Source organism: Schistocerca americana, chromosome 8, assembly GCF_021461395.2.
Source record: "Schistocerca americana isolate TAMUIC-IGC-003095 chromosome 8, iqSchAmer2.1, whole genome shotgun sequence".
In the NCBI taxonomy this organism is placed as follows: Eukaryota; Metazoa; Arthropoda; class Insecta; order Orthoptera; family Acrididae; genus Schistocerca; species Schistocerca americana.
The window spans coordinates 189,502,921-189,526,624 of NC_060126.1; the positions used below are offsets into that span (position 1 = coordinate 189,502,921).

A 23,704-nucleotide genomic window follows, 5' to 3' on the forward strand; every position below is an offset into this window, starting at 1 on the left:
TTCTAGCAGCACAGGTAGAGTATCCCGTATGAAATCATGATAACGTGCTCCATTGAGCGTAGGTGGAAGAACATGGGGCCCAATCAAGACATCACCTGCCCTAACGTTCACAGAAAATCTGTGTTGATGACGTGATTGCACAATTGCGTGCGGATTCTCGTCAGCCCACGCTCTTTCTGCCAATTCCCTTCTCTCCTTCCATGTATTCCGGTTCGTTAGAGACATTATACATCAGACGGGACATATGCTCAATCTTACAACAACAAAAAAGTAAATGAAAATAAAATTCTGGAGCAGGGCTGTATTTACGCACAGGTCATCTGGCCTGGAACCGACGGACCTACATCACAAGATTTTAAAGTAAAAAGAAAAGGTTGTCTTAATACTACTGTGTGATTTGTCATTGTTTTTCACACGAAAACTTCATTGTCAGAAACAAATAACCATGGCATCATGAACTACACGCTTTGCACTATTTTTCGAATAGCCACCACCGACATTAAGACACTTGCCCTTGCGTGAAATCAGTTAAGAAACCCGTCTGGGAAAACTTGGTGTTCTGCGATGCAAAGAATTACCGCACAGACTGCTCCACCTCAGCATTGGCCTTGGAAGTAACGTTCCGAGAGTGCGGCTTTCAATGTAGGGAACCCGTGAAAGTCCGATGATGCAGGAGCAGGGCTGTAGGCCGAATGATACGATCTCCCTCATCCGAAGCAACGAATCTGATCCTGTGTGAGCCTTGCTTAGTGTGGTCTTGCGTTGTCGTTCAAGAGCACATCATCATCTCTCAAGAGCCCTGTAGCATGCGTCATTAATGGCCCCTTGCTGGAGGAAATAAAGGCAGATCACACCTTTCGCGCCCAAGAACACTGTGACCACCTTGCGGAGGTTGAAACTTTGAATTTTTTCCTCACGTCATTTAGGCAGCCTTATGGGGTAAAGTGATGCATCCATGTCTCATCGCCTGTGATGATACTGGACAGGTACTCTTCCCCCTATAGCGTGTACCACATTAAGTGATCGAGGCTGATTCCCATTCCTGCATTCTTGTGATCCGGGCCCAGGTTTCTCAGCACCGATCTTGTAGACACCTTTCAGTAACCCAAAATAGCATGGAGCATGTGATGGACCTTGAGCACGGCCAATACTCAGTGTGGACACGGTTATGCACCTGTCCGCTAACACCATGTCCTGTACTCTTAGCAATTTTGTTTTCATTCATGGATGTGGAGGGATGACCACTTTGGTTCAAAAATGGCTCTGAGCACTATGGGACTCAACTGCTGAGGTCATTAGTCCCCTAGAACTTAGAACTAGTTAAACCTAACTAACCTAAGGACATCACAAACATCCATGCCCGAGGCAGGATTCGAACCTGCGACCGTAGCGGTCTTGCGGTTCCAGACTGCAGCGCCTTTAACCGCACGGCCACTTCGGCCGGCTATGACCACTTTGACCTTCATCCACCATACCCTGCCTTCTTTTTCTGAACACGCAATACCAGCGAAAAACGATTGGACGAGACATGGCCCCTTCACCATACATGGTCTGCATGTGATCATATATGATGGACACACTAGTCCCACATGTCCATTCATACCGGATAACAGCACGCACTTCCATTGGTGGCCACATTGTGAATAAACATCCGTCTGCCGTCTAACTACCTCGGACACGCCGATCTGCCGCTACTCTCTCTTCTTCGGCGCTCTGCGCATGCGTCATTCCTCCTCCACTGACGCTTCTTCCGTCGTTGAACCAACGACGGGCATAGATTCATATGGCGTCTGCGTGTGACACCTCGTGTAGCATCTTCTCTTTCAAAAACAATGATGAAACTTACTTTCGGAACGTCGCTCGTATTTTATAAGGATGTATTAGGTTGAATTTTTCAACTTATATGTATTAACACTGACAGACCCGCGAAGTTAGCCGAGAGCGCTAATGCGCTGCTTCCTGGACTCGGGTAGGCACGCCGGCCCCGGATCGAATCCGACTGGCGACTTAACGACGGAGGCCGGTGTGCCGGCGACCCTGGATGTAGTTTTTAGGCGGTTTTCCACATCCCAATAGGTGAATACTGGGCTGGTCCCCACATCCCGCCTCAGTTACACGGCTCGCAGACATCTGAACACATTTGCACTTTTCCATGGATTACACTAGACACAGACAGTTGGGGTACACGAATTCCGTCCTGGGGGGTACGTGGAGGCGGCAGGAAGTTCATCCAGCCACCCCTTCAATTAACCTTGCCGAATCCGATTAACCATACCGACAGTGCGTCATTGCAGGAAAAAGGCACAAGCAAAAGAAGGAAAGAAATGTATTAAAACACTGACACTGCCATTTTTTTCGGAGGGGAAGACATTAATGTATGAGCATTCTAAATAATGTTGTAGTAAGAAGTGACACATTAATGACGTAACCATAAAGAATTCTATAAGAAAAAAAGTTCCCCACCTTTTCGTTTTCCAGGCAAGGGAGAGATGGGACATATTCACAAATACCACCGACGTTTCAGGAAAGGACCACGCAGAAGCTAAGAGACATACAGAAAAGAGACACACTTCAGTGGCTACTGCATCTTTTCCACGTTCGTAACTTGCATTATTGGTGCTAAATATGGCGACCATTTGTGTCACAGGGAACTCAATAATTGCTTGCAGTTCATCGACACGAATTGTCTGACGGCGCGTCAATAGGCCGCTTTGCAAATCAGAAAACGATTAACAAGTTTCCGTTTACCAATGCGACACTGATACAGAGCAACAAAATGCAGCAAAATCCCACTGTTTCTCTGTCTCTGATAAACTATCATAGGACATACAAATCGAAGTCATAATGAAAAGGGTTAAGTATGGTCAATGGAATTTGAATTGGGTTCAATTTCTCAAAAAGTCGATGTGTCTATACATATTTTCGTTCAATCTGTTGTTGTTGTTGCGGTCTTCAGTCCTGAGACTAGTTTGATGCAGCTCTCCATGCTACTCTATCCCGCGCAAGCTTCTTCATCTCGCAGTACCTACTGCAACCTAAATCCTTCTGAATCTGCTTGGTGTACTCATCTCTTGGTCTCCCTCTACGAATTTTACCCTCCACGCTGCCCTCCAATACTAAATTGGTGATCCCTTGATGCCTCGGAACATGTCCTACCAACCGATCCCTTCTTCTAGTCAAGTTGTGCCACAAACTTCTCTTCTCCCCAATCCTATTCAACACCTCCTCATTAGTTATATGATCTACCCATCTAATCTTCAGCATTCTTCTGTAGCACCACATTTCGAAAGCTTCTATTCTCTTCTTGTCTAAACTATTTATCGTCCTTGTTTCACTTCCATACATGACTACACTCCATACAAATACTTTCAGAAACGACTTCCTGACACTTAAATCTATACTCGATGTTAACAAATTTCTCTTCATCAGAAACGCTTTCCTTCCCATTGCCAGCCTACATTTTATATCCTCTCTACTTCTACCATCATGAATTATTTTGCTCCCTTCACTACTTTAAGTGTCTCATTTCCTAATCTAATACCCTCAACATCACCCGACTTAATTCAACTACATTCCATTATCCTCGTTTTGCTTTTGTTGATGTTCATCTTATATCCTCCCTTCAAGACACTATCCATTCCAAGTCCTTGCTGTCTCTGACAGAATTACAATGTCATCGGCGAACCTCAAAGTTTTTATTTCTTCTCCATGGATTTTAATACCTACTCCGAATTTTTCTTTTTTGTTTCCTTCACTGCTTGCTCAATATACAGATTGAATAACATCGGCGAGAGGCTGCAACCCTGTCTCACTCCCTTCCCAACCACTGCTTCCCTTTCATGCCCCTCAACTCCTATAACTGCCATTTGGTTTCTGTACAAATTGTAAATAGCCTTTCGCTCTATGTATTTTACCCCTGCCACCTTCAGAATTTGAAAGAGAGTATTCCAGTCAACATTGTCAAAAGCTTTCTCTAAGTCTAGGAATGCTACAAACGTAGGTTTGCCTTTCCTTAATCTTTCTTCTAAGATAAGCCGTAGGGTTAGTATTGCCTCTCATGTTCCAGTATTTGTACGGAATCCAAACTGATCTTCCCCTAGGTCGGCTTCTACTACTTTTTCCATTCGTCTGTAAAGAATTCGTGTTAGTATTTTGCAGCTGTGACTTATTAAACTGATGGTTCGGTAATTTTCACATCTGTCAACACCTGCTTTCTTTGGGATTGGAATTATTATATTCTTCTTGAAGTCTGAGGGTATTTCGCCTGTCTCATACATCTTGCTCACCAGATGGTAGAGTTTTGTCAGGACTGGCTCTCCCAAGGCTGTCAGTAGTTCTAATGGAATGTTGTCTATTCCTGGGGCTTTGTTTCGACTCAGGTCTTTCAGTGCTCTGTCAAACTCTTCACGCAGTATCATATCTCCCATTTCATCTTCATCTACATCCTCTTCCATTTCCATAATATTGTCCTCAAGTACATCGCCCTTGTATAGACCCTCTATATACTCCTTCCACGTTTCTGCTTTCCCTTCTTTGCTTAGAACTGGGTTTCCATCTGAGCTCTTGATATTCATACAAGTGGTTCTCTTTTCTCCAGAGGTCTCTTTAATTTTCCTGTAGGCAGTATTTATCTTACTCCTAGAGAGATAAGCCTCTTAATCCTTACATTTATCCTCTAGCCATCCCTGCTTAGCCATTTTGCGCTTCCTGTCGATCTCATTTTTGAGACGTTTGTATTCCTTTTTGCCTGCTTCATTTACTGCATTCTTATATTTTCTCCTTTCATCAATTAAATTCAATATTTCTTCTGTTACCCAAGGATTTCTACTAGCCCTCGTCTTTTTACCTACTTGATCCTCTGCTGCCTTCACTACTTCATCCCTCAAAGCTACCCATTCTTCTTCTACTGTATTTCTTTCCCCCATTCCTGCCATTTGTTCCCTTATGCTCTCCCTGAAACTCTGTACAACCTCTGGTTTAGTCAGTTTATCCAGGTCCCATCTCCTTAAATTCCCACCTTTTTGCAGTTTCTTCAGTTTGAATCTACAGTTCATAACCAGTGGATTGTCGTCAGTCCACATCTGCCCCTGTAAATGTCTTACAATTTAAAACCTGGTTCCTAAATCTCTGTCTTACCATTATATAATCTATCTGAAACCTGTCAGTATCTCCAGGGTTCTTCCATGTATACAACCTTCTTTCATGATTCTTAAACCAAGTGTTAGTTATGATTATGTTGTGCTCTGTGCAAAATTCTACCAGGCGGCTTCCTCTTTCATTTCTTAACCCCAATCCATATTCACCTACTACGTTTCCTTCTCTCCCTTTTCCTACTACCGAATTCCAGTTACCCATGACTATTAAATTTTCGTCTCCCTTCACTATCTGAATAATTTCTTTTACTTCATCATACATTTCATCAATTTCTTCGTCATCTGCAGAGCTAGTTGGCATATAAACTTGCACTACTGTAGTAGGCGTGGGCTTCGTGTCTATCTTGGCCACAATAATGCGTTCACTATGCTGTTTATAGTAGCTTACCCGCATTCCTATTTTTTATTCATTATTAAACCTACTCCTGCATTACCCCTATTTGACTTTGTATTTATAACCCTGTATTCGCCTGACCAAAAGTCTTGTTCCTCCTGCCACCGAACTTCACTAATTCCCACTATATCTAACTTTAACCTATCCATTTCCCTTTTTAAATTTTCTAACCTACCTGCCCGATTAAGGGATCTGACATTGCACGCTCCGATCCGTAGAACGCCAGTTTTCTTTCTCCTGATTACGACGTCCTCCTGAGTAGTCCCCGCCCGGAGATCCGAATGGGGGACTATTTTACCTCCGGAATATTGTACCCAAGAGGACGCCATCATCATTAACCATACAGTAAAGCTGCATGTCCTCGGGAAAAATTACGGCTGTAGTTTCCCCTTGCTTTCAACCGTTCGCAGTACCAGCACAGCAAGGCCGTTTTGGTTAGTGTTACAAGGCCAGATCAGTCAATAATCCAGACTGTTGCCCCTGCAACTACTGAAAAGGCTGCTGTCCATCTTCAGGAACCACGCGTTTGTCTGGCCTCTCAACAAATACCCCTCCGTTGTGGTTGCACCTATGGTACGGCCATCTGTATCGCTGAGGCACGCAAGCCTCCCCACCAACGGCAAGGTCCATGGTTCATGGGGGGGTCGTTCAATCTAGGACCCATAAATATTTTTACCTACTGTAGTCAGATGCGTATTCTTGAGCTCTTGAAGATGAGGAAAATAATTATCAGATAACTTTATTCGTTAACGAAGCATTGCGTGAAAGTATTGTATTTGAGTTAAGTGTAAGTAAAAGTTGATTATTTGCTACAATCCTTTTTCTTATCTTGCATCTACACGATAAATATGTTTGGTTAGAGTTATAATATGTGATTCGTAAAATTGAAATTCCGATTTTTGCGTGAACAAGGATTTCAACCTTTCGTCTTGTTAATGTAGCCGGCCGGGGTGGCCGTGCGGTTCTAGGCGCTACAATCTGCAACCACGCGACCGCTACGGTCGCTGGTTCGAATCCTGCCTCGGGCATGGATGTGTGTGATGTGCTTAGGTTAGTTAGGTTTAAGTAGTTCTAGGTTCTAGGGGACTGATGACCTTAGAAGTTAAGTCCCATAGTGCTCAGAGCCATTTGAACCTTTTTTTTTTGTTAATGTAGTTCTGTTAGTTCTTAATACTGCTGCGTTAATAATCGCATCGACTACGTTATTGATTTCAGTTATTTTCATTTTTAATATCGGTTTAGTAAATCTTAAATTGTATTTCTAAAACTTGTAATTTTTTTGTAAAGCAGGTTTGATTGTCTTAATAGGAATAATCTATTGGTTTACGACTGATAATTAGTTTCAAAACTAGTCAGCCATCTTCAGATCTGTAAAAATAACAACATGTATTATTTCAAAGTAATAAGCATTAAGTGGTGAAAACATACCTCCCATGCTCCGTGTTTACGTACACTGTAGGCTACAACACCATCATCTGAAAGTATTTCTCGGAACTGTGAAATAAATGAAAAATACCAACCGTGCGGGATTAGCCGAGCGGTCTGAGACGCTGCAGTCATGGACTGTGCTGCTGGTCCCGGCGGAGTTTCGAGTCCTCCCTCGGGCATGGTTGTGTGTATTTGTCCTTAGGATGATTTAGGTTAAGTAGTGTGTAAGCTTAGGGACTGATGACCTTAGCAGTTAAGTCCCATAAGATTTCAGACACTTTTTTTTTTTTTAAAAATACCTCGCAAGTGATACGATCAGTTGACAGTTTGTAAGATATACATTATTGAAATAGGTGTTGGAGCGCAATAATAATAAAGGAGTAGTACTATGCTCGTCAATGAGCCAAGCTTCCAGCAACGAGGTTACAAAGTGCAATCCTGAACCTACGGAAGCAAAGTTGGTATAGGGTTCTACTTTTTTTACTGAAAGGTAATTTTTCGTTTGTCTGGGGGCGCCTCAGACAGCGGTGGGACACCATCCTTATTGTCGTCCGCCATATGGCCCGAGAGTCAGGAATGATGGTCTGGGTTGCCTTTTCTTTTCGTAACAGGACCCCTTTGATTCACATTCGCGGCAGCCTACAGCACAGCTGCACGTCGACGATATTCAATGCCCCATTTTGTTGCCCGTGATGGTGACAAGCCATCCTGGGCTTACATTTCTGCAATATGGCTGTACGCAGATTGCGAGAATTTCTACTGCTTGTCTTGGTGCTTGCCAAACGGTTCCTTGACTAGCAAAATCGCCGAATCTCTTTCTAGTTGAGAATGTCTGGAACATTATGGGCAGAGTCCTTCAACCAGTTGGCATTTTAACGATCGAACGCACCAGTTGGACAGAGTTTGGCACGATATTCCTCAGGAGGACCTCCAATAACTCTCAGTCAGTGCCAAGATCAATAACTGCTTGCGTAAGGAGCAGAGGTGGACCAACGCGTTATTGACTTGCTCAATTGGTGAAGCTCTTTACCATTTATCATCCAGTTATTTTGTGAAATTGTAATCATTTGTTCTTCTATACATCTACATCACATCTTCCAATTTCCGTTCTTTTCGGATAATTTCTTTCTGGTGTCTAGCTTTTGTACGTCATAATATGTATTTTTGCTCTCTAACATCTGTTTAAATAATGTATGTCTTACTAATTGGTAATGGATCATATCGCCTGGTAGATATTCTAGACTTATTTGCGTTGTCCTGAGAAACACTTCCGGCTATGAAGTTTTAACCAACGGTGTAGGCCGTACGTACGAGGGTGAGTCAAATGAAAACCGTAAATATTTTTTAAAATATTATTTATTGTCCAGAAATGGCACAAAGCTGTATCACTTTTCAACATAATCTCCACCACGCTCAATGCAAGTCCTCCAGCGCTTACAAAGTGCATAAATTCCTTTAGAAAAATATTCGTTTGTATTCCGCGCAACCACTCATTCACTGCGTGGCGTATCTCTTCATCAGAATTTCCTCTCATTGCGTCTTTGAGTGGTCCAAACATATGGAAATCACTTGGGGCAGGGTGTGGTGAGTATGGTGGATGAGGAAGACACTCAAAATGCAGGTCTGTGATTGTTGTAGCTGTTGTACGGACAGTGTGAAGCCTTGCATTGTCATGTTACAAAAGGACACCTGCTGACAGCAATCCCCGTCGCTTTGATTCGATTGCAGGCCACAGATGATTTTTTAGGAGATCTGTGTATGATGCACTGGTGACAGTCGTCCCTCTAGGCATGTAATGCTCCAAAATGACGCCTTTTTCGTCCCAAAAGAGAGTCAGCATAACCTTCCCTGCTTGATGGTTCGGTTCGAAACTTCTTTGGTTTTAGTGATGAGGAATGACGCCATTCCTTGCTCGCTCTTATCGTTTCCAGTTGGTGGAAGTGAACCCAGATTTCGTCCCCAGTAACGATTCTTGCAACTAAGCCATCACCTTCTCCTTCAAAGCGCCGAAGAAGTTAGTCACAAGCATTCACATGTCGTTCTCTCATTTCAGGAGTCAATTGCCGTGACACCCATCTTGCAGACACTTTGTGAAATTGGAGCACATCATGCACAATGTTGTGTGCTGACCTATGACTAATCTGTAAACGTGCTGCAATGTCATTCAGTGTCACTCGGCGGTTTTCCTTCACTATGGCTTCAACTGATGCATTGTTCTGTGGAGTCACAACTCGTTGTCCCTGACCTGGACCAGGAGCATCTTCCACTGACGTCACACCATTTGCGAACTTCCTACTCCATTCGTAGACTTGCTGCTGCGACAAACATGCATCACCGTACTGAACCTTCATTCGTCGATGAATTTCAATAGGTTTCACACCCTCGCTACGCAAAAACCGAATAACAGTACGCTGTTCTTCCTTGGTGCAAGTCGCAAGTGGGGCGGCCATCTTTATACTGATACTGCGACGGTATGTGTGCATCTGCATTATGCTGCCACCTACAGTCCATCCGCACGCTGTTTGTAGCATGCTTTCCAACATACAGGATAACGGCACGAAATTTCGATTTGTTATTACGAATTTAAGGTTTTCATTTGACTCACCTTCGTAAATACAGAATCTCTTAACATGAACGGTATGCTTTCACTATTTAACGTTTATTACTTTGAAATAATGTTCGTCCTTAAAGAATGTGAAATTAATTTGAACCTAAAGGCAATGTTCTATTTATTTTCTTATATATCTGAAGACGGATTTCTAGCAGTCGCAACTAGCAATCAATTTAGAAGTATGTATTATTGCGATTTAGACAATAAAATGTTTTATAACTCCTTTACAAGTTTTGTAAATATGTCAAACCTCGCATCTCCGCCACCACATCCCTTCTGCCACCCACTTACCAGTTCCAGTCTAATACCTTTTTCTCTCTCTCTCTCTCTCTCTCTCTCTCTCTCTCTATGTGTGTGTGTGTGTGTGTGTGTCTGTCTGTCTCAAATAAAAGTAGCACTCTCAAGTTGGCACAAACGCTCACAATCTTCACACAAACAAATGAGCAAACATAAACATTGTGCTGAATGCGGCACACTTGAAGCTACAGTACAGTTCTCTTGCCAAGTTTCACGTTTGAGGTAAAGCGGCAAAAACACACATTCAGCGTAAGAAACAGTAGACGCAAAAAAAGCGAATGTGCAGCCAAGTTACTTTCGACCTGAATGTGTCCGCTAGCGACGAAGAAAAAAGCAGTGGTTTGCAGAATATGTAATCAAGAGGCAAAACTACGATGAATAAATTCTATGCTAATTTTATAAGGAAATACTGTTCCTAATCTGTAAATACGAAAATGTGGAGACTCATTATGTATCTTTATTTCCAGAATGACCACAAAAGATGTTGCATATATAAAAAAATCGAAACGCTTTTTGTGAAAAATACTCTTTAATAGCTACAGGCTTCAGACGGAAAAACCAATAACAACCGGTTATAGCAATTGCTGTTGAAGATGACGTTGCAAACAAGCATATTATGTGTAGCAAACTCTTACAGAATTAAATAATAAGCCTTAAATGCTGTGGTATAGGCTTTTAATTCGAAAATTGCTGTATAATGTTTAGCTTGTCAGTTATGACTAAATTTCCCCTTGTAGGGCCTGCTCCACATGTTCAGGATCTACATCCGCGAACTGGAGGCCTTAAAACTAAGACGATGGTAGACAGTTGTAAGTAGCAGCAATTCGATTAGTAAAGAGACCGCTAAAACAGCACCAAAAGCCATTAAGTTAACACATAGTACCTTAGAATAAAAAAAAAAAACTGTTTTCGGATTGGCACAAAGTGATCTGACTAATAATTCATGTTTGAACACCACCCATCTGTTCTTTCACATTATACAGATGCTGTTGCTGTAACTTATGAGGTTTTTTCTGAACTCCAGCGTCGATAGTTCTGCGAGTTTACATAGCCTGATAAATGCTGTCATCCTTCATCAGGAAAAGTCAATTCTGAATGAACTTCTCCGTCACTACCCAAACTGCAATAATTAGATGCAGTGCTGAAGTCATGATACAGCATCACAATAGATACCATTACTTTCTAAAGTTTCAAACTTTGTTCGAGCCTAGTTCTTTGAGCAAACTCTAGTCGTAAAAGCTAACTGGAGGAACAGTTGAATTTTTTTTTTTATCAAAGTCCGCTTCTAAATCGCCTAGTTCAGCTAAAACTGATATGCCACCTGCCAATGCCTGAGGAAAGGGCTGGAGTTCATGTGAAAATCGGAAACTGCTGCCAGCGCATTGGTTCCTGCGCAATATACAGGGTGATTCAGCCGCCCGTACCGATGGGTTTCATGCAACCTGCAGCACTTCCAAAAACGATACGCGAAATTTTCATATTCTCTCTCTTGATGTGCACAGACTATTACTTCTACATAGCCCGCCCTGTTAGCCGTGCAGTCTAACGCACGGCTTTCCAGATTGGGATGGAGCGCCTGGTCCCCGGCATGAATCCGCCAGGCGGACTTGTGTCCAGGTCCGTTGAACCAGCCAGTCTGTGGATGGTTTTTAGGCGGTTTTCCATCTGCCTCAGCGAATTCGTGCTGATTACTCTTTATTCCGCCATAGCCTTACTATGTCGGCGATTGCTGCGCAGACAAGTTCTCCACGTATGCGTACACCACCATTACTCTACCACGCAACGTAGGGAGGAGGAAGATATTAGTGTTTAACGTCCCGTCGACGCAACGTAGGGGTTACACTCGTCTGGTGTTAGATATTCCCTGGGGGGGGGGGGGGGAGGGGAGGGAGGGGAGGTGTCCACCGGGGGCCAAACCGCACTACAACCCTGAAAGAGTGGTTCGGTGTGGGGCGGCGTAGGGATGAAGTGGACTGCGGTAGTCGTCGTGGGGTTGTGGACCACTGCGGCGGGGACGGAGCCTCTCCGTCGTTTGTAGGCTCCCGGTTAACATAGAATACGGTACAAATACAATACTTCTACATAAAAGTGAACAGGGCCGTTTTGTAGGAAATTTATTGTAATTAAATTATGTACTGGGGTAGGTTTTTGCTGGAGACTACAGTTTTCGAATTATTCAAGAAAAAACGAGTTTGCACGTTTCTTGAATAATTCGATAACAGCGGCCTCTTGTAGAAACATATCTCAGTACAAAATTGCACTACATTACATTTCCTGCAAAAAAATGTCCTGTTCATTTTTTCTGTAGGAGTAACAGTTTGTGTATATCGAGCAACAGAACACGAAAACCATCTGCAAGATATCTGAAGTCAATGCAGGTTGCATAAAATCCATCAGTAGGGGCAGCTAATCAACCTGTCTACGGGGTGTTTCTACCAAGAGTCGTCATGGTATTTTGTCTGTTGTGAAGGCAGAAATCTGCAGTTTCATTTTTGCACTGTTTAGCTGATAGCCCTGTTATTACTGCTCATCATGTATTTCATGCAATGCCTACTGTCAGCAGAAAGTGGCGGTTTGTCTCCATTACAAACAAATTTATTTTTAAATTGGAATTTTACATGCCCATTCGATAGAGCGCACCAAAAGTGCTCTAGTTCCATTATTTGTTTTATCGATATGTATTAACAGGGACAGTAAAGCGCGAAGAATAAACAGCAGCTCAGCAGTGACCCAGTAGCGCGGCATGCTTGGCAGTAGCGGTCAGTATCCTGCAGGGCACTGCTCTCTCTGCTGGTTATTTTTCGAGTTTTACTGTCCCTGTTAATACTTATCGGACTAGACTAATCTGGACTAATCTATCGAACAGGCACATAAAATTCTTCTTTAAAAACCGTTCTGTTTGTAACGAGAAGGAAACCGACACTTTCTCTCGACAGTGGGCGTCGCATGAAAGACGCGATGAGCACTATTTATTGGAATGACTCCAGCTACACAACGCAGAAACGAAACTGCAAGTATTTGCTAAAACACCAGAGAAAATACACCTGACGACTGACAGACATCCTACATAAATATGCAGAGGGGTCCAGAAAAATGTAGACGCTCTTTGGTTGTTAAGATCTTTGGAACAAATTGACATCGTTGCAGTTTTGCGTGGTAGCGTATTCCACTGTTTTCTCAACAGATCTTGGCGCGTGATTTCCAGCAGATCACAGTGCAGCAATGAATGAAATAAGATTGTTGTATGAGCAGCATATGGCTGTATTGAAGTGGTACTGTAAGTATAAAAGCATGGTGGCGGAACAACGGCAATGGAGGAGTGTGTTTGGAACTCAACCAACAACATGTACCACTATTTATCATATTCAGGATAAATTTGAAGCCGACGGCCGTGTTCAGGATATGCATAAGGAAAGGTCTGGCCGACCAAACACATCAAGATGTCCAGCTTAACAGCGCTGCTGTGTTGTGACATTTTACCAGGTCACCTCAGAAATCTGTGAAGCAGGGTGCACGTGAAAGCGGCGTAAGGCAATCAAGCGTACGACGAGTTCTGAAGGCTCCAAAGTGGAAAGAGTACATTCCAAGATCGCTACACGGTTTGAATTAGGACGGCCGGGATTAAAGGATGGAGTACTGCGAGTGGTTTGAAGGCATGCTTCGTGAGAATGAACGGTTTGCGGGGATGGTTATCTAGTTTGACAAGACACAATTCAGACTGAACGGTGCTGTAGACCGCCACAACTGCGTATACTGCGCCGGCTGCTGTGGCCGAGCGGTTCTAGGTGTTTCAGTCCGGAACCGCGCTGCTGTTACGGTCTCAGGTTCGAATCCTGCCTCGGGCAATGATGTGTGTGATGTCCTTAGGTTAGTTAGGTTTAAGTAGTTCTAAGTCTAGGGGACTGACGACCTCAGATGTTAAGTCCCATAGTGCTTAGAGCCATTTGAACAATTTTTGCGCCTCGCGGGATTAGCCGAGCGGTCTGAGGCGCTGCAGTCGTGGACTGTGCGGGTGGTCCCGGGGGAGGTTCGAGTCCTTCGGGCATGGGTGTGTGTGTGTGTGTTTGTCCTTAGGATAATTTAGGTTAAGTAGTGTGTAAGCTTAGGGACTGATTACCTTAGTAGTTAAGTCCCATAAGATTTCACACACACAACCATTTTTGTGTATACTTCGCTCCCGAAAATCCTCACATTTATGTGGACAAACATGTTAATTTGCTTGGTATTAATGTGTGCTATGGTCTGTCATCGCGCAGTTTGATTGGCTCATTCTTCTATGAAGATACTGTAACTGTTGAGATGTATCTTTATACGTTGCAAACATCGATATTACCTGCCGTCCAGGTGTTTAGAAAGGCAAGATTTTATCTACAACAGGATGACGCTTCGCCTCACTACCATAGAGATGTCTGAACCTATTTGGATGAAAATCTACATGGACGATGGATAGGTCGAAGAGGAGCTGTTGAGTACCCACCACGGTCTTCAGACCTTACACCTCTTGACTTCTACCTTTAGGGGACATTGAAAAATGAAGTTTATGAACAGACACTTACCTTCGAGGCGTCCTTTGTGGCTATCTCACTGACAACACTGTCAGCCGTAGCCCGTTCACCAGTTCGGCGGCATCGACGTTGTTCCACTAATGACGGGGGTCACCCTGAACACACAAAATAACCGTCCCCCCGTGCAATAATTGTAACGTTACGCCATTTTGTTCCATTGATATTGGCTGTCAAAGAGTGTTTCTATATTTTTCTGGAGCCCTCACATTCAAGAGGGCTGTAATGTTATCCATGATGGCGGCGCGCTCAAACATTGGTTCTATGGGGCATCTGCTTCAGCCCCTTGTGCAGATGTGAGAGCGTGCAGTCGTCAGTCACAACATCGCTAGCGTCTTGGATGTGGAACTAGAACACTAGAACAGATAGAACATTCCTCTTGCCTTGTGTGTTCTCATGTGTACTTTCGATAGTTGAGACCTACTCTGTCAAAGATCTTGTATCTCCACCTTCAATGGGTGTACCACTCTTGGAACGCGTTTGTGGCCATATGTCCATAGAACCTTTTTTGCTCCTTTGTCGTCTCAGGGCCGATTTCCTTTAGTTTGCCCCCTTTAACAAAATTACCCTATGTAAACAGGGTGACCCAGAGCTCCACCGATAAACTTTCAGGGGTAGTAGTTTGGACTAAAACGAAGAAAATAATTTAATAAACATTGGGTCTGAAATACATACTTTAAGAGCTATGTGGACTTGTTCATGTTCGATATTGTGAACGCGTCTCTTTTGCTGCAAGCACTTTGCTTTCCATATTTTGAGAGGAGTTGCAATGTCCAAAACAAAGAAAAAATGTTCGGTAAACATCGGTTCTAAAATGAATACCTCAAGAACTACGAGCACTTGTTCACTAGGCGACAACTGTTTTTTCAATATTGGAAAGGAACTAGTGCTAATAGCTACTAAGGTATGCTTTTTGGAGCCCATGTTTAATGGACATTTCTTTCTCGTTTTGGTCATTGTACCACTTCTCAAAATTGGAAAGCAAAGAGCGTTCAGAACAAGAGATGTCTCTGACACTAGTAAAGATGAACTGTGCTCATAGTTCTTAAGTGCCGCTTTTTAGAGAGATTTTTACTAGACTTTTTTCTTACCTAGGAGTGGTAGATCATGTCATGGGGAAATGGCGAACAACTTTTGTTAGAGACAAAATGTTCGCTAACGTTCCCCGGCAACGTTAGGCGTATTTTATTATCAGTTATGCCCCCGAAAGGCAGCAGAGTGTAGGCACGTTGCAGCGTCCCTATGTAGTGTGTGTTGCCTATAGTCTGGTCATCGTCTTTGTGTCAATGGCCACATAAAGTTCCTGGTTTACTTCTGAAATATCTTTTTCCGCTTAGAGATTCGCATTTGAAAGGTTTTCTTTTCTCAATAAATTTACTGTGATAGATTGTATGCAGATGCAGTGTACATCTGGTTAGTAGACCCTTTCAGTTCGGTGGGAACCCTTCGTCACGAGACGAACAGTAATGACACATTTATTCAAGGACAGTAATTACACTGAAGTCACCGTGAATCATGATGGTCCCATGGACATTACAACGGCGGGAGACGGTTCATAATAGGGCGTGTGATCATCTTGGATCGCAGTGTGTGCTCTGCAACGTACTCCCAGGCTGCCCACAAGGTTGGTAAACAGTTCCTGTGCTACGGCGTTGTATTCCTCTACCAGGGCGGTTGACGGTTGCTGGATGGTCGGTGGTGCATGCGGACGTGTTGCCGGCCAGCACATCCGATATGTGCTCGTTGGGATTTTAGTCGGAGGAATGGGCAGGCCAGTTAATTTGCCAAATATCCTCTCGTTTCAAAAGCTCCTTCACCTGCTCATTTCGAGGCGGTCGCGTATTGTCATCCATAAAAATGAACTCCGGGTCAAATACACCCCTGAAACGACGCCCCACAGGGGCAAATAGGAGAAGAAAATGTATCATCGTGAAAGCTTTTTTTAAGCTAAACATAAGAAAATTTGTATTTAGATTTTCGGTAAGAAATGAAAAAAATACGTGTTTCAGTGTTTTTGGTACTTTACTCCCTAAGGGAATGAAACGAAGTTGAAACGCTGAAGGAAATATGTCATTTTAATGCTAAATCTATAAAAAGTGGTATTTGGCTTCTCAGTTAGTAGTGAAATCGTACGCGTTTCATTGTTTTGGGAATTTCAACCCCTAAGTGGATGAAATACGGGCCTGATTGATTCACTGACTCACCGTCTCCCAGCCGAAACTGCTAACGATAGAAACTTGAAATTTGGAGTGGGTGATGATCTTGTACTGTAAGCATGGTTTACGAAGGGTTTGTCCGACATTCCAGTCCTAATGTAGTGAAATAGGAGACGAAAGGCTATTTGGAAATATGTTGTTATCAAGGCAATTTTGAAGGTAGAACTGCGCAAGTTCATATTTGGTTTCTCGGTCAGAAATTAAAAAAAATACATGTTTCGGTGTTTTTGGAAAGTAAATTATTAACGGGGTATCATAGTAGGTGAAAGTTTTTTTTGAAAATAAGTAATTATCAAACAGCTACTAAACCATTTAAGTTTTTTAAAGGAAGTCATTATCAAAGAACTACTAAAACATTTTTAAAGGTACATGTATGGAAACTGATATTTAACCGCTCGTTCAGAAATAAATAAAATACATGTCCAGAGATTTTGGAAATTCAACCCCTACGGAGAGAAGAAAATATTTCGTTATATTAAGTGTATTTTTAATGCTAGATGCATGAAAACTGGCGTTTCTTTCGTTGGTTATAAATAAAGAAATGTGTTGGGGAAACTCAAAAGGTAGGATTAACAAAAACCTCCAACTCCAGCTACCAGAATCGCTTTTCGCTCAGAAAAATAACTTGCTTCTATGGCCTTAATTAGCATGAACAACATGAAAATTCCATTAAAGAAAAACGAAAGATTCTGTGCAGACCGTACAGCCTGACTTTGTTTCTTTTTTTCAGGTGCCTGCTTCCAGTGTAGCGAGCGATGAGGTTGTAACAGCCTGGTGTTAAAAGTGAGTACGTTATTCTGACCACTGATGTATGCAGCCATTGTAACTTAAACCGTTAACGTTACCAAACATCAAACGGCCTGGGTTTACTCTTGTCTTTTCCCCGAAAGCTTCAATGTTGTCTGTGTAATATTTTGTGAGGAAGAGGAATGAGAGGGCCGCATTTGGATAGGCGACGGGAGAGAAATAACTAGTGCAGGACAAAGGAAGTGCAGCAACTGCAAGGGCAGAAATGCTTTATGATTGGTTTTTGTACAGAAAATTGGATAAGTCCAATAACTCTATATCCCTGATTTAGAAAACTACGTTTCTCTGAATTTTTTGCCACGATTGTGGCAGGTACATTTAGTTTTCGGCGACTCTGCGAAGTACCTATTTTAGATGAACGTTAGTAGCCGTCAAGATACAAAATTTGTCAGCGCAATTTTATTCAGGAGGAGGAAGGTTCGTGTTTTTTTAATAAAGTAACTTGCTCTGCATGTAAGCGTTGGGTCTTGCAGAAATTTGGCATCCCACATCCAAAGCAGTTGCGAGTATTGGTCATATTTCGTTTCGTGTACAAGCAAGTACGGTAGAAGCGCCACTAGGATGATTGACTATGTCATCGATGTCGTAGGGGAAGCGTAAAAGTGGTATTTCGTAGGTTTTGCACCTCTCCCCAACATGTACGCTCATTTCCATATAAAAATGAATATTAATAGAATCATTTCTCACTAGGCAAGCTACTATTGAGAAGTTTTGTTGTGTACCGCTGTATGTTCTGATGCAGCCCTTTCTGTTGTAAACACCTCTGCTGTCCAGCTGTCGTAAAATGAATTGAATGATCTTGCGCCCGTATTATGGGCTTTAAGGTGGGCTGCAGCTGTCTGCTTTCATTCTGTACGTCTCTTTAGGAGTGATAAGGGAAACTAAACAGGTAGAAGGCGTTGTGACGGTGGAATGCACAGTGGAATACTCTTTTCTCTAGTTACATCGTAAAACGTTTGCTCTCGTCGTCTACGTGATTCGAAGTACGGTGCAGAGACCACCTTTAACTGTTGTCATAATCACCCAACGGTAAGAACCGTAGATAATTTATTGATTAACGTGAATCAACCCCATTTACTACTGTATTCCTAAAAAATTTGTAACGATTAACAGCCTCACTTTTTCGCTTGTTACTGAGTTAATCAGTGTAGTGATGCGAGTCTCATTGCTTCCTCCCTGCGTCAGGAACCTCATGCTGCGGCAGTCTCATGCGGTACAATTGATGCCGGAGCGCCCATTGCGAACTGACATGCGGACTGAATAATTAATCATTAAAGAAGTCAGATTCCATAAGTATAGGAAACAACGTACTCTTTCTGAAAATAAACTGAAGCATCCAGAAGGGGAAGAGGAAGCGAAATGAAGTTACACAGGTTGAGAGGGTATGTGATGTTATTTCCGTGATTACAAAATCGAGTCAAATTTACAAAGGACATGACAGTATGAGCCCACTTGCACCCCCTGTGGGCAGGATGCATGCACTGACTCGGTTGGTAAGGGTATATTCTGTCCTCTCTTGAAACGAGCTGGAGCACAACACTACCTGATGCGTGATAATGTGGGTATCGAAACTGGGACAGAGTTGATGTCAGAGCTAGTTCCACATATTTTCTATCGGGAAGAGCTCTGGGGAACCTGCTGGACATGGGAGTACCTCAGCATCACGCTGGCAGTTCTCGGATGGGAGATGCAAATGTGAAGGGCTTGCCATGTTCTTGATGCACAATACGACAATCCTCCTTTGTGGTGGTCAGACGCGGCGGACCGGAACCTTGACGACGAGAATGTCTGCCTCACGTTCCCATGCAGTCCGGCGTCGGGCCACTCTCACATCCTGATGCCCCACGAATCTGGATTATGCACGATTCGACCAGCTGGCCAAGTGGAGATCCACAATGAGGTCCTGTCAGACTCTGTCAGTTGGTGATAAAGCTGTCTCACTGAAGTATGTTGCATCTGCGTGTCCTTTCAGTGATCATTCAACATCTGAAACTGTACACGCTCCTTAAATACCCACTAGATCTGGTAACAACACTAGTGCACTCTGCCTGTCACAGAGAATACTGCAGCTGTAATCATTTCTGTATCTGCTGATGGAATGTATGTTTACGAAGCTACAGTCATGTCTGAGCATGTCAAGCACTGTATTACTACGGTAGTTTCGCAGTGCTGACGCTTTAAAGAAAGTGTGGCCATTCAGATTTAGGTCTCCATGATTATAGTAGCCATTTAGGGAGGAGAGGTAGCGGCATACAGCTCATGACCTTCGGTCTTTGCACCAATGTCCAGAGCTAAATTCCAAACGTTTATGGAGAATGTCAAGGAGTGAGGGTATGTGACACTGGATGGTGATCCATGCGTCTGATGGGTGTTAAGCATGGAAGCCCCGTGCTGCTATTCAAAATGAGGGGGCTGTGAGTCGGCACTGGATTTTACTCTTTCCCTTTCATTATATCGTACCAACACTACACAAGCAGTAACCACATTCATCCACACGACACCAATACTATGGTGATGCCATGAGGTCTCCACTATCAGGGAACGAAAGAAGTGCCTCGTGCAATACGCAACACCAGTAACCAAGTCCTAGCGACAAAGCTTCATCTTTCTCATGACTGCACTACAGAAAAATTTTGAAGGTAATGTGGAAGTCAAGCCCAGTAATGGGGGCCATTTGTAAATAAACTGAAAGGGGTGTGGAATTTAACAAAAAAGTGTAATTGAGCAACTGAAAGCAGAGGCCGGAAGCGTGACTGAGTCGACATCAAACAAGATATCCATTGGAGTTTTGTTTTGATTTGATTTATCCAGTGAGGCAAAACAACAGTTGTACTGGCCCCCTATCACTCACACTGAAACGGAGTTTACTGTATGGTGCTTCCTAGAAAAGCCAACCAGTACCATTAAAGAGTAGTAGGATTTCGTTTACTAAATCTCTGTCAGCCACAATATCTTCGGGAATTAATGACCAAAATATTTTGTCTTTTGGCTTACAGTGCTTCGCATTGGCAGATAAAACGTGGTGCAATTTCGTCTCCCTTATTAAATACTCTGTCTCTGTTCCCATCGTGTACAGATGTTTCTTGAAGTTCCAATTAACTCTAACATGAGTTTAACTGCTTCCTGTTCAAGTCTAGAATTGTAGAACTTCTTGTTAAACATGGTTTCGAGATCATAAGTATAAGTTTGCAATGTTTTGATTTTTGGGTTTTAGTGCAATGTTCTAAATGCTGCCTCCCGCTGGTTAAGAGAGGATCCAGTTCAGCAAATAGTCGTCACCCCTGCCCTGACCAGTCCTTTAGCTCGTTCGTTACCACTAATTCCTGAGTGACCAAGGACCAAGGCAGATTTACCCTTTTTCTTTCCCCTAGCCTCACATGGGTTTCATAGGGTTTTGTAACATTCTTTGATCTCCTTGGATGGGTAGATAGAGATTTCAGAAGTGATGGCTGGCTGATTGAATGTAGATGCTACGATCCTTGTAACACCTGAGCAGATTCTGCCATGTGCATTCTCTAATAACGGATCTCTTTGCCTGGAATACTGTAGCCAGCTTCCCTAGAGAGAGACTGCACACTCTGGTTGAGGTGCACCCTGTGTACGCTGCCCCCTAGCAACTTGGTCTGTTTTCGAACCATCATTACATTAGACAATGTCACCTGAATGGCACTATGGTTCTTTCTATCTTTGCTGCGTTACATCCTATGGCTACACATCCATTGGAGGCTAAGTCGCAGGGAAACAAATTGAGAACAATATAATGGCACAGGAAGAGTAGCTCTTTTTCCCTATACTTGCCACATATGTACTTACAAAAGAGTTCTTAGTCCTTAACGTGGTAAGTAGGTAACCATTGGTCGTTCAGGCTGCAGCATAGGCCTACAAGCTGCTGTGACTTCCTTAACAAGTCTGAGGAAGGCAAAGACAAACCACCTCGACTAGTACCTTTCCCCCGACTGCAATGCCAAATGACCCCCTCTTGCTCCACTTATGAAGGATGGGATTCTCTTAGGTTATGATACGACAGTTTTGTTGTGACTGTTGAGTGCATGAGAGATGTCCAGTGGGACGCGTTTGGTTTGGCATGTTGTCGCAGGTGTGTCAAGGAGCAGCCGATGTCGCATCACCTGGATCTCGAGCACCACCATCACCACCACCACAACCACCACCAAGGTGGCGACGAGACCACCCCCTTGCCGGCATCGGCAGAGGGCGACCACGGCGCAAGCCACCATGGGGAAGGCCACCAGGGGCACCACGGGGGCTCGATGCACTCGATGGTGATGCACGGGGGCTACAGCGAGACGGTGCTCTTCTCGTGGTGGGTCATCGACTCGCCCACCAGCTTGGTGGCGTCTGTGCTGGGCACGGCGCTGCTCGCAGCTGTGTTCGAGGGCCTCAAGTACTACCGCGAATATCTCTTCTGGCGGAGCGTGACGGCAGCCTCGGGCCCGGAGCGCGGGGCACTGCCGCTGCTACCCGTAGATGGCGCCGCCGACGCAGATGCGCTACCCAGGAGTCGGTCCACCGTGTCCGTGCGCAGGGCCAGCGGCATGCTCGATCGGCTGCACCTCATCCAGACCGTGCTGCAGGCGCTCCAGCTGCTGCTCTCCTACGCACTCATGCTCATCTTCATGACCATGAACGTCTGGCTCTGCTTCGCGATCCTGGTCGGCGACTGCCTCGGCTTCTTCCTCTTCGCCTGGAAGAGACCCACTGTCATAGAGACCATGGACACGTGCCACTAGGCTTGCTACAACACAAACAGTCGATTCCGGACTTCTCATCTACTGAACTCCTGTGCAGTGTCTCCCTTGAAGACGAAACTCCCATTTCGTTGATCCTGCAATCAGCAGTGTGTCGAATGGAAAAGAACTGCTGGATGCTGGACACTTGTCAATAGGGTACAGCCATCCCAGTCCATTTGCAATTAGCTTAATACCACAGTCAGTTCTGTGATTCTTACACAGTTTTTTTTCTGAAGACGAAACTCCTCTTATCTGGATGCTGCAACCAGATCTGCTTCGAATGGAAGAGAACCGTTATCTTCGAGACCATGACTACTTGGCCCTAGGCTATGTGCTCCCCGGACATCCAATTACACATCAAATAAAAGATGCATATTGTCATAGGGGCCAGTGATACCTGCCACTAGCCTACAAGCTACCCATTGCACGTGGAGAAGGCTTGCTGTCTCGCGACTGTGTTCTCGTCTTCTCATGAACAGAAACCTTGAAGAAAAACTGTTTATTGACCTTGCACACAGCGTTACTTCGAATGGGAGACACCTACTGTGATATAGACCACGGACACTTACCACTAGTTTTCAGCTAGCTTGGTGGACATACAAGCAGTTTACTATCACGCAGATGTTACTTTCTGGGCATCTCACTTGAAAAATGCCTATGTATTTTCTCACCTGAAGACGATGCTCCAGTTTTGATATTCCTGCACCCAACTTTATTTGAAGGAGAACTACTGTCTTCGTGAAGATGGACATTTGGCTCCAAGATAGAGATGCACAATGCTCCTACGAGAATCTTGTCCTGAAAATTAAACTCCTGTTTTTCTTGTGCTGCTCCAGTTTTATATGGAATGGAAGATACCTATTGTCATAGAGGCAGTGGACACATACCCAGTTTGCCTGCAAGTGGCTTGCTATCATACAGACAGTTGATTCTGTGCAGCTTCTCGCTCGAAGATGCAACCCTTGTTTTGCTTCTGCTATACTGAACTTTTTAGGAATCGATAACCTGTATATAATTACGCTCTCAGCGCTGAAGAACGTCGGTGGCTGCGAAAACTTTTCGCCCTCCACCGAAATCAGGTCAGCGTCGCCGTTGGGATATTTTGTTGTACATGTTAAAACCTGTATAATTGCTTGCTCAGTTTTTTCTATGAATGTATACAATTAATGCAAATTACAATTCATTTTTGTGTGTAAATCTTCTTGGTCTGAGTAAACCCAATTCAGTTACTCTCCCGTCATCTGAGGCGGTTGACTATGTATAGCGACATCTCTTTGCCAGATGGTTAGGTTTGCGTCAGACAACTTGGCTGGATATCTCGCTATACAGAGTCCAGTACTTTCTTACAGTAGTGCGCTCCATCACTGCTATTCTAGAGTCAAGTGCTACCATGACTAATCGTGAAGTCCGGACAACACCTTTGATGAGGGCATCAACTCAAACCCAAATGTTGTTTTTCGCCTGAAGATCGTCGAGTGGAAGAGACCA

At 43.7% G+C, this 23,704-nt stretch overlaps 1 protein-coding gene across 1 annotated transcript in view; it reads left to right on the top strand.

The window, feature by feature from the left end:
• LOC124544992 (high affinity copper uptake protein 1-like) overlaps positions 1–23,362 on the top strand; it is an 812,249-nt gene extending 788,887 nt beyond the window's left edge. The window contains exons 4-5 of the mRNA XM_047123749.1: positions 17,392–17,444; positions 21,565–23,362. Of these exons, the coding sequence (XP_046979705.1) occupies positions 21,584–22,216 (633 nt within the window). The 5' untranslated portion in view covers positions 17,392–17,444; positions 21,565–21,583 and the 3' untranslated portion in view covers positions 22,217–23,362. The remainder of the gene's footprint in view (positions 1–17,391; positions 17,445–21,564) is intronic.
• Positions 23,363–23,704: the final 342 nt, after the last annotated feature.